This window comes from Cotesia typhae, unplaced genomic scaffold, assembly GCF_013202065.1.
Source record: "Cotesia typhae breed Kobodo isofemale line unplaced genomic scaffold, CoteBio_Ctyphae contig_119, whole genome shotgun sequence".
NCBI classification, from domain to species: Eukaryota; Metazoa; Arthropoda; class Insecta; order Hymenoptera; family Braconidae; genus Cotesia; species Cotesia typhae.
The window spans coordinates 2058810-2076323 of NW_027423712.1; the positions used below are offsets into that span (position 1 = coordinate 2058810).

Below are 17514 nucleotides of genomic sequence, written 5' to 3' on the forward strand. Positions count from 1 at the left end.
GAAAAATATATCAAAAATGCATGTGGGTACTCAAGTGAAAGCTCTTGATGAGTGTAACATCGGAATGAGCTTATATCTTTAAAAACGTCAATAGTTAAAAAAGTACAGTGAAATTTAACAAGAGTTATCATTTAATAAAGCAAAATTTTATTTATTTATAGTTCACAAGTCTCGGCAGTCACATAGTGACTGCAAGGTTGCTAGTTTTTTTGAATCTGTTAATTTCAGTATTTTAATTTCAAATATTTTTAGTTACTGACAAATTACCAACTTATTTATGACACTGAAGTTAGCAGACGTTTAAAAATTTTTGACTTTTTTTATAAATTAATTTCCAACCAAAAATATATTTCTAAAAAATTACACTTATAGTTTTTTAAGTTTTATACAGGTGATTTTTTTTTTTAATTATTTAATTGAAATTTTTTCAATAAAAAATTTCTAAAAATTTTGAAATGTCGGCTACTTCATTTTCATACTTATTTCAGAGTCACTAAAAATAAGTTACTAGAAAAATCTAGGGACTATTACTTAACCTAAAATATGTTTTTAAAATGGAGTGAAAACAGAATGTTGTATGTAAACAAGAGAAAAGAAATTGATAAATGTCAGTGTAAAATAATAATAATAAAGAATAAAAAAATTAAATTTTTTTTCCTATTATTATTATTCCTAATTTAAAGGTGAGTTGTTAAGTGACACTGAAATTGCAACTCAACTATTTATGGATTTTATTTTTAACATGACACTCTAAATGAGATGAAAATTAATTTAACAGATTTTTATTGAATTTTGAGAATTTTTGTTACAAATAAATTATGGCACAGTTCATTTTTTATAAAAAATTTAAAAAATGTCAAGTATTTAGAAAATTATTTTAAAAAAATCACATTGATTATTTTTTTTATAAATTGCCAATTAGTGATTACCTATTAATTATCAATTATTAATATTTTTTTTTGGTTTTCTCTTCTCTCAAATCTCTTAAATTTATCTTCTCTTAACAAATGTTATTCAATTTATATAAATATTAACTAATTATTTTACACATGAAAATGTTATATATTGTTGTAAATTGCCGAAGGCGTTTCTTTAAAAAAAAAAAATTTTTACTTATGAAATTTTTTTTTAACAATTTATTTGGAAAAAAAAAATAATAATAATAATAATAAAATATCTTAATATTTTTACAATTTTCATCTTTAAAACTGTGTAATACATAATTTTATTAATTATTTGATAATTTGCCTTTAGAAAACCATGAGAGCAGCCAATCAAGCTGAAATTTTACGAGCTCATCAACGAGACGACGAGTTCGTCAAAGAATTGGACAGAAAATTACAAAAATTTCTGAGTAAAATAAAAAACAATAAAGTTCTCACCCAATGGCAGAGCGAGATGGTGAGATTTGTGTATTTTATCTTTACATCCGGCTCGGAGAACTTGACTCTAGGAGAAGAGTACACCGGAATAACGCAAGCCAGTATAAAAAACCGAAAAATAGTTCCCATACACGCTCGAGTTCTGTGCCTGCTCCTGGAACTCTTCGGAGAAAGGGAGTTGCTGAAAATAGTCGACAGGTTGAAGCAATCTGCGGCTGGCAGCGATGACTTGAATCATAAAAATGCTTGGTTGAATATTTTAAAACTAGCGAGAGTTTTTATTCCAGTTGCTGTTGTATTCCAGAAGTGTCTGTTCTACTTGATGAATTCCCGGTTCAGCATCAGCCGGCAAATCGCCGGGATCGATTACGCCAAGGTTTTCGGGATGAGCCCGACGGGTGACGTTAGCTGGGGATTGAAGTTCCTGGGAATAATCACGCTGATACAGTGCGTGTTACAAATCCGGCAGACTGGCTTTAATAAGGCCCATGATGATCAAGACTACGCTGGTCAGCCTGCAAGTAGTATTGATAATGAAAACGTTGCTAATTGCCAGCTTTGTTTCGAAGCACAACCATCCGCTGTAACTCCGTGTGGTCATTTGTTCTGTTGGAATTGTTTGGCGGAATGGGCTAGGGTCCAATCACAATGTCCAGCTTGTCGAGAGTATTTGACTTCATCTAGGATTGTTCCTTTAATTAATTTATAATTTTTTTATAATTAATTTACAATTTTTTTACAAATAATTTACATTAATTTACAATTAATTTACAAAATAGATAATTAAAAAATCTTTTACGTAGCAGAGCATTTTTTTTTTTTTCGAAAATATTTGTTTAGAAGAGAAATGAAAAGCTCCAATCATGGGGACCGGTTCTTAAGGTAAATGAACTCTGTGAGGCATATTTCAAGAAAATGATGAAATTTTTTTTATTAAAAGATAAATATATCAATAATTCACCACCAAAATTTCAGATCAATTCAACACACCGTTTTTGAGTAATTGATTTTCAAAATTGCATCATTTACACGCAGAGGTAGAGATAGTATGAAATTTTCGATGCAATTTCAAAAATTAATTACTCAAAAACAGTGTGTTTTATTTTATTTAAATAAACAAACCCAACAGCCTAGGCCATTAACAGGGTTAATAATAATACATTAGTTAGTATATTAAAAAAAATTTTTTTGATGTGTAACAAGATGACTTACAGCTAGCATAGTGATTTCATAGATAAATTGCTAAATGAAAATACTAATGATGAATTAGCAATTGTAACTCATGAAAATAATAGCAAATAACAAGAATAAAAAGAAAAATAAGAAACAAAGTAAAATAATGTTAAATTGATCTGAAATTTTGGTGGTGAATTATTGATATATTTATCTTTCGATAAAAAAAATTTTATAATTTTCTTGAAGGATGCTTTACAGGGCCCAACTACCTTAATTGATTATTAATTATTTTAAATACTAAGTTTAAGGATTTTATTTTACTGAGAAAAAGAAAAATCTATTAATATTTTAATCTTCTTACTTAACATCAATTACTTTTGTATATTTATACAATAAATTCCAAATATTTTTGTAAAAATGTTTATACAGTACTATGTAAATTAAAAAAAAATTTTTAATAATGTACAAATGTTAAATATTAATTAAACTGTGAATATGTTTAAAATTTCATCATTGTTCGTTTTTTTTTTTTTTTTAATTTCAAAAATTTATTCAAGATAAAATTTTTTTTTTGATTCCTAATTTTCAGAATTTTTTTAACAAATAATTTTTCACAAAAAAAAAAGATTTCGATATTTTTTTATCCTTCAGAAGTTGGAAGAAATTTTGACTGTTATGTTTTTGGATAAAATTTCTATTTTATCGTTTTTTTTATGTAATTTTTTAAAATGGAAAATTTCTATTTGAATTGTTCATTTTTATATGAACTTCTCAAAAAAAAAAAATATAAATCAATAAAATCAAATAGAAATTTCGTTAAATAAAATGTAAATGAAAATGTTGGACCCCACTTGTAAATAATTATCATTTTTTTTATATATTTAAATATCGATATCTTGAAAATTAAATGAGAAAAATTATAATCTTACTTTTGAACTCATGTAAAATGAATTAAAAAGTAAATAACGTTTTATATGCATTGTCATCCAAGATAAACAAAAGTAAAGGAATTATTGAATTATTTTTCTCTATTCTTACTGTCACCATATCTATTCTGAATCCATTTTACCATTTAGAGCGCAAACTCCGTCACAGAACACATTATTATACGAAGCTGATGAGTCAAAGTTGAGGCGCAACAGCTGTGTTAGTACCAGTTGGTCTGTAGCTTGGTAGTAAAGTGATTGCACGTGAGGAAAGTCAATCAACTAAATGGTAAACATACACCGGCTAACCTGAAAATTCTACCATTTTTAATTTACTTATTTTTAGTTTATTTCATTTACTTAAACAAATTTTATCGAATTGTTCTCAACACACATAGTAAGCACACATTAAATTATTTATTTATCAATTTAGTAATTATTTTCTTTTAAATTAAAATTTCGATAATCAATATAAAATAGATTTCTACGTGTTCAATTGTTTGTTATCATTTCGGATTCTTGAATATTTTCAATGATACTTTATAAACATAATCTTATTTTAGCTTAAACATTTTGAATTAAATAATTAAAAAATTTTCGATGTAATTTTTTTTTAATAATTATTTATTTTTGAAAAAAAAAAAAAAAAAAAAAAAACGCAAAAATTAATAACATTTTTTTTTATTTGATATAAATTAAATTTTGTTGATTAATAATATTAATTTTGAATAAATCCTACTGAAATTAATAAATAACATTTGATTTTTTTTTTTTAATAATTGTTTAAATCTAATTAATTAAATCACACTAAAAATATTCCGTATCATTAAAATAACTTAAAATAATATTTTTAAAAATTGTTTTTTACAAAATAATTTTTAAAAATAAAAATAAATTTAATGTTAATTTATACTAATAGATGGCGAACCGGTTTTTTTTTTCGGTTATTTATTTATTTCCTTGAATGTAATTCAACAGCCAAAAGGCCAATAACAGGATCCCTAAATAAATTGATACAGATTACAAAGTATAACTTAAAACTAATTTTTAAATACTAAATATTATTTTTTAATTACTAAGAAATGATTTCTTAAATACAAAGAAATCTTCTTAAATAATAAGAAATCCTTCTATCAGTGTAGTATTTATTTATATAATTTAATTATATAAAAAACTAATTAATTTTATAAATTCCAGGTGTTGAAGAATCGACGTACAAAAAAATAAAAAAGACATTCAAAATTTGGGCAATAATAAAAAAATTCCAAATGAGTATGGAAGCAGCACAGCGACTAGCCGACAACTCGTCGGCCGTGATTCCAATAGACTTGAACGACATCTGGGATGATTTCCGTTCCGGGCTGGACGCTGTCTTCAGCGAGAACTCTATGTGCAGGCAGCGTTTCATGGAGCTGTACAGTTACGTGTACAACTACTGTACGAGTATCCAGGAACTAGGCAAGAAGAAGACTCAGGCGCTCAATAACGCGATCGCTGGGATGAAAATTTACAATAAATTCCGCGACTATCTTTCCGACCACGTGAATCGCCTCGTGGCCGGAGGAACGCATCTAATGGACGAAGACGTGCTGCACTTCTATACCCGCAAGTGGGAGGAATTTAGATTCAGCAGCCAGGTGTTCAACGGGATCTGTGCGTACCTGAACCGGCACTGGGTCCGCAGAGAATGCGAGGAGGGTAAAAAAGACATATTCGAAATTTTCCAGCTGTGCCTGCTGATCTGGCGGGACATTATCTTCACCACACTCAGCGCCCAGATAGTTAACGCGCTCCTGAAATTGATCGAGCGCGAGCGCAACGGCGAGACGATAAACACCCGCCTGATCTCGGGAGTGATCAGCAGCTTCGTCGAGCTGGGAATAAACGAGGAAGATCCCTGTACGAAATGCCCTCTGGTCTCCGTCTACAAGAAGCACTTTGAAGAAATCTTCCTGGAAGACACCAAGCGCTTCTACACTCTGGAAAGTGCCAGCTTCTTGCAGGACAATTCCGTCTGCGAGTACGTTAAGAAAGTCGAGCAGCGGCTCGCTGAAGAAAACAAGAGGGTCAAGGTCTACCTCCACAAATCGACCGAAGAGATCCTCACCAAGACCTGCGAGAAGGTGCTGATCGAGAAGCACTTTGAGTCCTTCAACGCCGAGTTCAAGTCTCTCCTCGAGCACAACAAGGTCGACGACATGGGCAGGATGTACGCCCTGGTGCTCCGCACTCCAAGCGGTCTTAACGCGCTCCGAGATATCTTCGAGAACTTTGTCTGTCAGCAAGGTCTCCAAGCCATTGAAAAGTGCGGCCAGGATATCATCAACGACCCGAAAGCCTACATCGAGACCATTCTCAAGGTCCACAAAATCTACCATCCCCTTGTTTCAAAGACTTTCCGCAACGACGTCGGGTTCACTACTGCCCTGGATAAAGCTTGCGAAAGATTCGTCAACTCCAATGTAGCTACAGTGAACAACACCAGCAAGTCTCCGGAGTTGTTGGCCAAGTACTGCGATATCTTGCTGAAAAAGAGCAGCAAGAACGCTGATGAAGCCGAGGTTGAGGAGTCCTTGGTCCAGGTTATGCTGGTGCATAAATACATTGAAGACAAGGATGTCTTCCAGAAATTCTACAGCAGATTGCTGGCCAAGCGGCTGGTCAACCAAATGTCTGCCAGCGACGACGCGGAAGCTTCGATGATTTCAAAGATGAAAGCCGCTTGTGGGTTCGAGTACACTTCGAAATTACAGAGAATGTTCCAGGACATTGGACTGTCCAAGGATTTGAATGAAAAATTCAAGAAGATGGTAGCTAAGTCGAGTAATGAAAAATTAGACTTTGATTTTAGCATTCTGGTCCTGTCTTCTGGCTCCTGGCCGTTCACGATGTCCGCGGAATTCACGTTGCCTCCCGAGTTTGAGAAGTCGGTCAGGAGGTTCACTGGGTTCTACACCGCCCAGCACTGTGGCAGGAAGCTTAATTGGCTGTACACCATGTCCAAGGGAGAAATTCAGACCAACTGCTTCAAGAACAAGTACACCTTCCAGGCCTCGACTTTCCAGATGGCAGTTCTGCTTCAGTTCAACTCTGCTACCTCGTGGACAGTCTTGCAACTGCACGAGGCGACGCAGATTAAAATGGATCTGCTGGTCCAAATCATCGGCGTCATGCTGAAGATTAAACTTCTTGTTGCTGTTGATGGAGAAACTGAAGCTGACCTGGAACCTGAGAGCAAAGTCAAGCTGTTCACTGCGTACAAGAATAAGAAATTCAGGATTAATATCAATGTCCCGATGAAGGTCGAGGTTAAGGCTGAACAGGAGTTAACGCTCAAACATGTTGAGGAAGACAGGAAAATGTTGGTCCAGGCTGCCATTGTCAGGATCATGAAGATGAGGAAGACTTTCCAGCACCAGTTGCTTATTGGAGAAGTTTTGACCCAGTTGAGCTCGAGATTCAAGCCCAGGGTCCCGATGATCAAGAAGTGCATTGATATACTCATCGAGAAGGAATACTTGGAGCGCGTTGACGGACAGAAAGACACTTACAATTATCTTGCGTGATTGTGGTTTTGATTTTGTAAAACATTAGAAATTTTTTTTTTTTTTTTTTTACAGAGAAGATAAAAAAATATTTAGCTAACTAAGTGTAAATATTTTTTTATTGTTAAGTAATTGATAAGGTTGATCATAGGCAATGATAATTAATGTTACACTTGTTGGGTACGAGTTTAGGTATAAGTTCCTAATTTTACGATTTATTGAGGCGTGTTTTAGTAGCAATTTGTATTTGTAAGATTATTAATGATAATTATTATTGATATTATTAAAAAAAAATTTATCAACTTGAGATTTAACTTAGACGTAATAATAATTATCATTAATTTAATGACAAAGTTCGGGGTGTATTAAATGTATTATTATAAAGCTACACTTTTAATTGTTTAATTATTTATTATTAATTTAAGACAACTTTTTCTTTATTATTTGTTCATAATGATCACCTTTAGAAATTTTCTTATCGAAACCGATGAAACTTTAATAAAATATAAATTTAATAAAAAAATTTATGTATTTAATTGTTTTTCTAGAAATTAATTAGTTATAATTAAATTACTTATTGATAAAAATACTGAAATTGAGCGGCAATGGTTCAAATTATTGGGTAAGTTATTAATTAATTTCTATTATTAAGATATGATGAAATCGGTTTTTTTAGTGAAATTTAGTGTCATTGCAAAGGTCTTGACTTGAATTTATGCCTTTTCAAAATTTGATATCATTCTCACCGATAGTCAATTTATGATGATAAGTATTTAGGCTGCATTCGAAATTGCTCTGTCTCTAGATACATAATTAAGAAATTACTCTGTATCTTGTCAACTATTGACATTTTTAAAGATATAAGCTCATCCTGATGTTACACTCATCGAGACCTTTCATTTGAGTACCCACATGCATTTTTGATATATTTTTCATATATACATATATATAAAATATATATAAATATATGAAAAATTTATGTGGGTACTCAAATGAAAGCTCTTGATGAGTGTAAGATGAGCTTGTATCTTTAAAAATGTCAATAATTAAGAAATGACCTTGTATCTCGTGAACTATTGACATTTTTAAAGATATAAGCTCATTCTGATGTTACACTCATCAAGACCTTTCATTTGAGTACCCACATCAATTTTTCATATATTTATATATATATATATATATATATATATATATATATATATATATATATATATATATATATATATATATATATATATATATATATATATATATATATATACGTATATATGAAAAATATATCAAAAATGCATGTGGGTACTCAAATGAAAGCTCTTAATGAGTGTAACAATGGGATTAGCTTATATCTTCAAAAACATCAATAGTTGAGGAAGTACAAGGAAATTTAACAAAAGTTATTATTTAATAAAGCAAAATTTTATTTACTTATAATTTCTAACTCAAGGTAGTCACATAGTGACTGCAAGGTTTCTAGTTAATTAATTATTCTTATTAATTTAAGAAGAAAAAAAAATCTACTAATAAAACTTAAAATCTAAATGGAAATGAATAAAAAATTATAAGCAAATGGAAGACATTTATTTTCATTTCATTTATTTCAACAATTTCATAATAACGTAATAATAATATTTATAATATTACAATGCGGCGATTATGTGTTCACCAGTTTTAACAGGAATTCTCATATCAATCAACGTTTATTTGCCTCGAAAAACAGCCCAGCGTATAATAGAAATATAACAAATTTTTAAAATCCACATTTTTGGATTTTACGCTACCTATTATATCAATAATAGTTATTATAATTTATGATAATAATATCAATTTATAATTTTTATAATTTATAATTATAATAGTAATAGTAATAATAAACTAGGCTATTATTGAGGCATAATCATAAGTTCAAAAGAGAAGGTGGCGTAATTTAAAATAACGCCACTGACTTTAGAGAACAATTCTCTCCTCAACTGGTAAAATACATTTGATATTTATTTATTTATTTATTCTTCATCATTTATATTATTATTATTATTAATATTATGATTTATTTATTTATTTTTCAGTGTTTATTTAACAAGGGATTTACAAATCTAAAATATTAATATCGTCGTACAACAGTTTTGCCCGATGACTGGTGGGAGAGTGTCGAGTCTACGTGGCCGTAAAGAAGAATACAGAAGAGATTAAAATAAATTCGGAAATTTGACAGATGTTATGTAATAATGAAAGAGTTTTTTTTTTTTAATAATTTTCAGTATTAGTCAGTTGAGAATTTAAGTAATTATAATAATAATAATTAGCGTTTGTTAATTTTTTTTTAATATAAGTTTAGAGAGAAAGTGTTCTCGATAAAGTTTTGTTGATCCTAATAATCTAAGAAAAAATCTACACAACCGTGATTTTTAGTAACCACAGTTTTTTTTTTTTTTTTTTTTTTATATTATTAGTTATTAGTATTCTACAGTTAGTATTACTATCGATTACAAGCTATGGTATTTTATTACGTTATTTTTAAATTCAATAATTACTCAAACGAGTATTTTTATTTTTTAGCATTCAATTGTTTAAATATGTATAGGATTATGTTTAATATTATATGTGTTTTTTTTTCTTCTTCTTTAATAGTTCCGTTTTAATTTCGACTTTATTTTAATTACCATTAGTAGTATTAATTATTTAGTAACTCAGTATCGCTCTAAAGGGAGTTTAGATAGGAAGTATATTTGACGGTGAAAATTCAAATATCTTTAAATTTATCTTTTGTTTTATATTTTTTAACAAATAAATTATCGTTAAAAAAATGAAAAATTTTTAAAAATAATTTATTTATTTTTATAAATTTAAAGATACTTGATTTTATTTCAGAGTCGTGAAATTTAACATATAACATTAAGTTTAAATAATTTAGCATGAAGATAATTAAAATTCGGGAAACGAGAGTTGCGTCTATTTATAAGATTCTATTTTACAATATTTATTTATTTATTTATGCTCTACTCCGTAAAAATTGTTGCATACTATTAATACTACAACCGTTTATATTTATTATTATTTTTTAATATTATCATTAATATTATTATTATTGTTATTAATTAATATTAGTTGCAATTACTCAGCTAGTCGTGTAAAAGTTATAATTAAGCATTTTGATACAGTAACTAACAGCAATAATAGCGTTATTGTATTTTTTTTTTAAATTATTTAATTACATTATTTATTAAATATAAAAAAGAAAATAAAAGTCTTACATTATCGCGTTAATGCATATCCGATTATAATAAATTATTAAAATTCAAAATAGTGACGATAAGTCGTGACTTTTTTCCCATTTATTTTATTTTATTTTTGTTAATTTTATTAATTTTATTAATCAATTAAATTATTTTTAATAAATATATTTATTATAAAGACTGTCGAGCGTGAACAAAATTACAGCAATGGTCCAAAGTCAAGGGACTGGTTAATTTATTTAAGCAACCCTAAAGTAGCAAGGCTTTTAAATCGACTTTTAATTTAGCTTCCAATTTTCTAAATTTCAAAGCAAAGCTCAACAATTTTTATTTTATTTTATTTTATTTTTTTTTTTATTTATTTAATCAATTTTTTTTTTTTTTGGTAATTTATTAATTTATTAATTAATCAGCTCAACCATTTGATACCGAACTGTAATGCCAAAACTTTGGCACTTAAAATCTAACTAATTTAAAATCTAACCCATCCCGTTTTAACCGCTGATAATTTTTTTTTTTATTATTAATAATTAATAATAATAATAAGTATTTTTTTTTCTTTATATATTAATTAATGATTGACTTCTTATAAATATTATAACTAAATATACAATTATTGTATAGAGAACGAAAAGATCTGGTCGGATATAATAGACAATATTCAACAACATTTGAACGATTAATTAATTTATTAAAAACAATTAATTAATTAATAATAAATATTATATCTGACGAGATCTTTAAATTCTTTTATAAATACATCCTATTAATTTTTTTTCTAGTCCTTAATTTATATTTATTTCTACTCTAGTTAACAACAATTGCTTATTTAGTAATTTAATATCGATGATAAGTATTTCCGTTAAGATGATTTTTAATTATTAATGATAATTTTAATAATAAATAATAAATAAAGTAAATATGAGTGAGAGATTACAAAGATTTTATGTAGTTGAGCTTTGACATACCTCTAAGTATGTAGAAATTTAACTTGGACGATATATTTCAATTACAGGCAATTTTAATTATAAATAATAATTATTAATTATAAATAAAAATAAGTGCTATTAACTATCGAGCTCTATATTTATCTGTACAAATTTTAATTGTAAAAAATGATAAATTGAATGTAATTGAAATATACGCTCGTATAATATTAATATTAATATTATATTTAATTTATATTTATATATTCATATATTGTGTATTATTTAAGTATTTATATTGTTAATGAGATGAAACAAGCGGGTTTGAATTTAAAAACCGTTGCTTTGTTTTATTATTTAACTGTTATTATTTCTTGTTTACTCTGTTATAGTTCACTCAAATTGATCTACACTCATACAAACTAATTATGTTTTTATTTGATTTAAATTAATGAGGGCTCTCAGTTAATTATTTATTTATTTAGTGATTGTTAATTGTTAATAGAAATTATTGAGCATACATTTCGTACACAATGAAGTCATGAGAGTTAGTCATTTTATTTTATTTTTTATAATAGATTTTATTATAGATTTATAGCAAGACAACGGAATTCGTCGAGATTAGAAGCGTCAGTATAGTCGAGGCGTGAAATATTATTGAGCCTCCAAGAACAATTTTTATTTATTTATTTTTTAATTTAACATTATTAATGTCAATCGCGACATTATATATTTACAAATTTTTATTTTATTTATAACTTTTTATCGATCATAAAGTACTAAATTATTAAATTACTAAATTTATATTTTATTTCTTGCCTCCAATTTAGTGAGCAAGTGATAATATTTCATTAGCTTGCTTCAGTATGATTGTTTTTAGTACATTTATTGTTGTTTGCAAGTATAATTGATATCAAGTCTTTTTAATATTCATTTACATTTATTAACTGCGATAAAAATTTAATCGTTTTTATTTTTAAAACAATAATATCAAGAAATCAATTTCAGAAATTAATTCATTTTTTTATTACGTTAAATAAAATTTTTAGCTTCAAAAAATAAATCGTAATACTTAAACTAAACTTTATCTATTTAAACTCTTACTAAAAATAAAAGTAATTAATTTATAATTTTTTTATTTTAATTAATAATATAGTAATTAATTTATCATTTTTTTGAGGGGGTATTCTGGTCTAAAAATTTGAAAAAATTAATTTTTTTTTGCATATTTTCAAAGTTTAGACCCTTAAAAATATGTCCTTAAATGAATTTTTTAAAATTCAAATTTTTTTCGGAGATACAGTGGATTTTGTGACGCAGAAGCAGAAATAACTTCACAAAACATCGAGTATGAATTAGAAGAAGGTCCAATGTATGGATCTGAGATTGCCGATTAATCCAAAGTAAGTATTAAACATTATTATACGAGTTATTCTACTGGAATTGTTTTTCAAACATTAAACGCGATTTTCTCGAAACTACTTTTTTTGAATTAGTTGACATGATATCTCAAGTTTTATTCAACGGATCCCTTTGAAATTTGGTGATAATATTCTTTACAAATCTCTCTATTGCGTCTGGTTTGAATTTTGAAAAATTTCAATTTGGAATATTTTTAAAAAATTCAAAAAGGACAAAAAAAAAAATGGGTTTAAAAAAAAATTGATATTTTATGTCGACACAGTTTTTTTTTGTAGCCCTCACTTTAATGGCCTGTAATTTGTCAAATTTATGATTTTTTTTTTTCAAATTTTTTTTTATATTCTTGAAATGTCAATAAACATCATATAAAAAAACGGATAATAAAAATGATTTTAATTTTTTTTTTATGTTAGTTTGAAAAATACCTAAAATTTAGGCTTCTAGACCAGAATACCCCCTTTAATTCTTAAAAATTTTTTCTATAAAATAATTAAAGAAAAATTAATTTTAAAAACAAAAATTAATTAAAAAGTTGGTAGCCATTTTTATACCAGAAAAGACTTGATACCAGTACACTAATTTACAAATATACCTTGTAATAAATAAATAACAGTCTGATTAATTTATTTATAATAATAATTCACTACTTTCGACTTGATTTAATAATTATTTTTATAAATGTAAAATTGCACTGCACATAATTCGGAATAAATTTAAATACGTATATTTGGTTCGTATAAAATATTACTTTTAATTACATACAATATAAATAATCAATTTACGAATTAATTATTATTACTTAATAAATATAACGTGACTAAACAATAAACAAAAACATTACCTAGCAAACTGGAAATATCAATCACCGACTCAAAAAAAAAATAATAATAATAAAACTCGTCCCAAATAAAACTAAAACGAAAATAAAATTTGGGACCGAGTGCCTAACTAATTATCTAGCTCTTAAATATTTAATTTCTTCCGCGTATTTCTTCTAACCTTTTTTTTTTATTTTATATTTTTTTAATAATTCGATTAACATCAACAACGTTTTTATTTTTTTTATTACTTTATATTAATAACGTCAATATCAATATCTTATTTAAGATGTGATTGGTTGTCGCGTCAGTAGCCAAATTTTAATAATTAAATATATTAATATATTCTTCAATGAATTTTTTTTAACAAAAATTTTTTTTTTTTTAACGAGCCTTTATCTACGCAATCCACAAACAATATTACAAAGCCTCTTTATTTATTATAATTTATAATTATAAACATCATTAAAAAATTATTAAAGTTAAATCTAACTTAATTTAAACTTAATAAAAATTTTTAAATATTTTAATCAATAAATACTGAATAATTGACGATGTACTGTCGAAATAATAATAAATGTATATATTAATATACTTACATATTTATTTATTTATTTATTTTATTTTATTTACTTTTCGTTAAAGGGTAAAGTGTAATTTTAAAGATACCTAAAAGTGTTGAGAAACTTTGAAATGTTCAACTGGTACCCATTAAAATCTCGCCACCTAAAAAGTTTACAGAACTTTTAGTCATTCAATTGTTTCGTATCTTTTGTTCTTTATTCATTCTCATATTTTTTACTTATTATTTTTTAAAATAACAATAATAATAACGACTGTTAGTATTTTCATTGTTATCATTACTATTATTATTTCTTTTCTTCATTTAATAATTTTAAGTACCACCCACCAGTAGAGAAATTTTAATGCGTACGACGACGAAACAATTGATTTTGGAAGACGTGGAGATGCAATAGAATACATCAATAGCAATGTAGTTATTTTATTTATTTATTTATAGTTTTATTTATTGTTTTTATTTTGAGAGGGTCTTTCGCGCAAGTGTATACTCAAATGTCTGCGTGTAGGTCAATTTCATATTAAGTAAGTTATATTAAGGTAAGTCCGCTTCGATGCAATTTTAATATTTTATTATTTTTTTTTAATTTTTAATTTTGTTGTTATATGGACAAAGTATTGACGGATAAACCGATTTTGGGCATTTTCAAAAGCAAATGCCTGTTACTCGGCCTTTTAATGTGTGGCGTGCGGCCGAAAATATATGTAGACATATTACATTAATAATACAGCAGATATCAGATACCAGATACCAGACAAGATGATGGCAATAGAATTGAAAAAAGATTCAATAGACTAGATTTAATATCTGAAGATTATTGGATATTATATGTATAGAGAGCGATTACAATTATAATTATGTACTTATACACATATATACATATATACATACATACATATATATGTATACGTATATATATATTATAAAAAAAGACCTTTTTACATGCTTTTGTATTTTGTTATTAATTTTTTATTTTTATTTAATTTATTATTTATTTAATAAACAAATTTGATGAAGCTTAAAATTAACAGTCGCTAATCCTACGTAAATCGTTTGTTTCATTTCATTTTTCGTCTATATATTCAGATCACGTCTATTTTATTTGTTTTATTCTTTAAAAAATGTGTGCTATTTATATCGCACGCCACTTAATCTCGTAGTATAAATTTTAATATTTTTTTATCATAGTCGTTATTACGTACTACTGATACGGATAGTAAAATTCACTGGCATTTGAATTACCTTGGCAGTTCATTGTGTTGAGAGTATAATATGTGCGCATTGGCATCTCTTGCACAAATATTTTTTTACGATGTGCCGGTTTCACTTATTTTTTTTTTTTTTTTTTTAAATATTATTATTTATTTTATCAAACATCATTTATCCGTAATGGCACACTTTTTATTAACTTAATAATCTGACAAAATAATTTATTAACTATTTTTGATGATTAATAGCGACAATAATAAAATAAGAGCCGTGCGTGGGATTGTAATTTTTTTTTTATCAATATTAATATTAATATTATTAGCAAATGAGTAAAAATAAATTGAAATTAAAAATTGCGTAGGTTTTACTTAAAACTTTTTAGATTTAAATTTCACTCAATTGCGTGGGACGGCACTAATTATTATTGTCGGTATTAAAAGAGCATGACGTGTACAATTTTTTTTTATTTTTTTATTTTTTTAAGTTTTTTTTTAAAAGACTACGGAGTTGAAAAAGTGTGCCGATCGGATGTCATATGACTCGTGTAGTTATTAGTTATTATTTATTATGTAATATAAAATTTTTGACCCTTTTATTATATCGGGAAAAAAAGTTATATCGTTATAATATATAAGTATTGTTGAGTTTCAATTTTACAAGCATTAAATATGATAGTGCGATTGTAGCACAAGTGCGACAACAACAACCACCCGTAACAACCAATAGTCGTATCATAATAAATGCGATGATGGTGGTAATGACGATGATTATGAAGATTATGAAGATGATTATGATAAGCGATTATTGCGATGCTCAGCGTCTCCACGTTGTGGCGAGCTTGCTTTTTCCAAAATCACGTGACGATAATGTGAGGTGCCGAGAATAGGACGGTGATTGTGGCAATTATGGTGAACAGTGTAAAAATGATTAGGCACATCCTGTCAATTACCATCGCTGCAAACTTCCAGTCGTTTGTAATTTTTGTTTGCTCGTCGTTATCTTTTAATTGATCGGTTATTATCTGTAACAGAAAATTTTATCAATTATTATATAAACAATAAAAATTTATCATTTGTTCTTATAAATAATGTAATTTTTTTTTTTAATGAATTTATGTGTTTAATTGATTCAAATTAAATTTGTAAATTCAATAAATTTTTTTTTTTTAAAAAAAGTTGATTGAAATAAATTAATTTTTAATCTATATTATTAAAAGAATAAGCAAAATTTTGTGACCAGTGTATTTCTATGATAAAATGGATTTTTATGGTTAATTTGGTATCGTTGGAAAAGTTCTCACTTATAGTCAATTTTTTATAAGTATTTAGGCTGCGTATATGTATCTCTAGATACGTAATTAAGAAATGACCTTGTATCTTGTGAATTATTGACATTTTTAAAGATATAAGCTCATCCCGATGTTACACTCATCGACACCTTTCATTTGAGTACCCACATCAATTTTTCATATATTCATATATTTATATATATTATATATATGTATATGTGAAAAATATATCAAAAATGCATATGGGTACTCAAATGAAAGCTCTTGATGAGTGTAACATCAGGATGAGCTTGTATCTTTAAAAATGTCAATAATTAAGAAATGACCTTGTATCTCGTAAACTATTGACATTTTTAAAGATATAAGCTTATTCTGATGTTACACTCACCGAGACCTTTCATTTGAGTACCCACATCAATTTTTCATATATTCATATATTTATATATATTATATATATGTATATGTGAAAAATATATCAAAAATGCATGTGGGTACTCAAATGAAAGCTCTTGCTGATTATAGCATCGGGAAGAGCTTACATCTTTAATAATATTAATAATTAAGAAATGACTTTGTATTTTGTCAATTACTGACATTTTTAATGATATAAGCTCACCCCGATATCACACTCATCGAGACATTTAATTTGAGTAGCCACATCAATTTTTCATATATTTATATATATGATATATATGTATACATGAAAAATATATCAAAATGCATGTGGGTACTCAAATGAAAGCTCTTGCTGAGTGTAACTTCGAGATGAGTTTATATCTTTAAAAATGTCAATAATTAAGGAACTACAGTGCAATTTAACAAAAGTCATTATTTAATTAAGCAAAATTTAATTTATTTATGGTCCACAATTCTCGGCAGTAACATAGCGACCGCAGGTTGCTGGTCTCTATTCAATAAAATAATTAATTTGTTGATTGAATATGTATTATAAATAAAACAAAAATAAATCTTCATAAATTCATAAGGTTAAAATATTTTAATTAAAATCTTA

General features: G+C 26.8%; 2 protein-coding genes and 1 pseudogene across 3 annotated transcripts in view; 2 read left to right on the forward strand and 1 right to left on the reverse strand.

The window, feature by feature from the left end:
• The first annotated feature begins 526 nt into the window (after window positions 1-526).
• Pex10 (peroxisomal biogenesis factor 10) lies at window positions 527-3066 on the forward strand. The gene is made up of 2 exons (XM_074246573.1): window positions 527-683; window positions 1255-3066. The coding sequence occupies exon 2, from the start codon at window positions 1261-1263 to the stop codon at window positions 2089-2091; it is 831 nt and encodes a 276-aa protein (XP_074102674.1). The 5' UTR covers window positions 527-683; window positions 1255-1260; the 3' UTR covers window positions 2092-3066.
• A 571-nt stretch (window positions 3067-3637) lies between these two features.
• Window positions 3638-7557, forward strand: LOC141530782 (cullin-1 pseudogene; annotated as a pseudogene).
• A 6298-nt stretch (window positions 7558-13855) lies between these two features.
• The window catches only part of Nachra7 (nicotinic acetylcholine receptor alpha7 subunit), a 102060-nt gene continuing 98401 nt past the window's right edge, over window positions 13856-17514 (reverse strand). For both annotated transcript variants that reach the window (XM_074249008.1, XM_074248998.1), the window contains exon 12: window positions 13856-16235. In XM_074249008.1, the coding sequence (XP_074105109.1) occupies window positions 16068-16235 (168 nt within the window). In that variant the 3' untranslated portion in view covers window positions 13856-16067. The remainder of the gene's footprint in view (window positions 16236-17514) is intronic.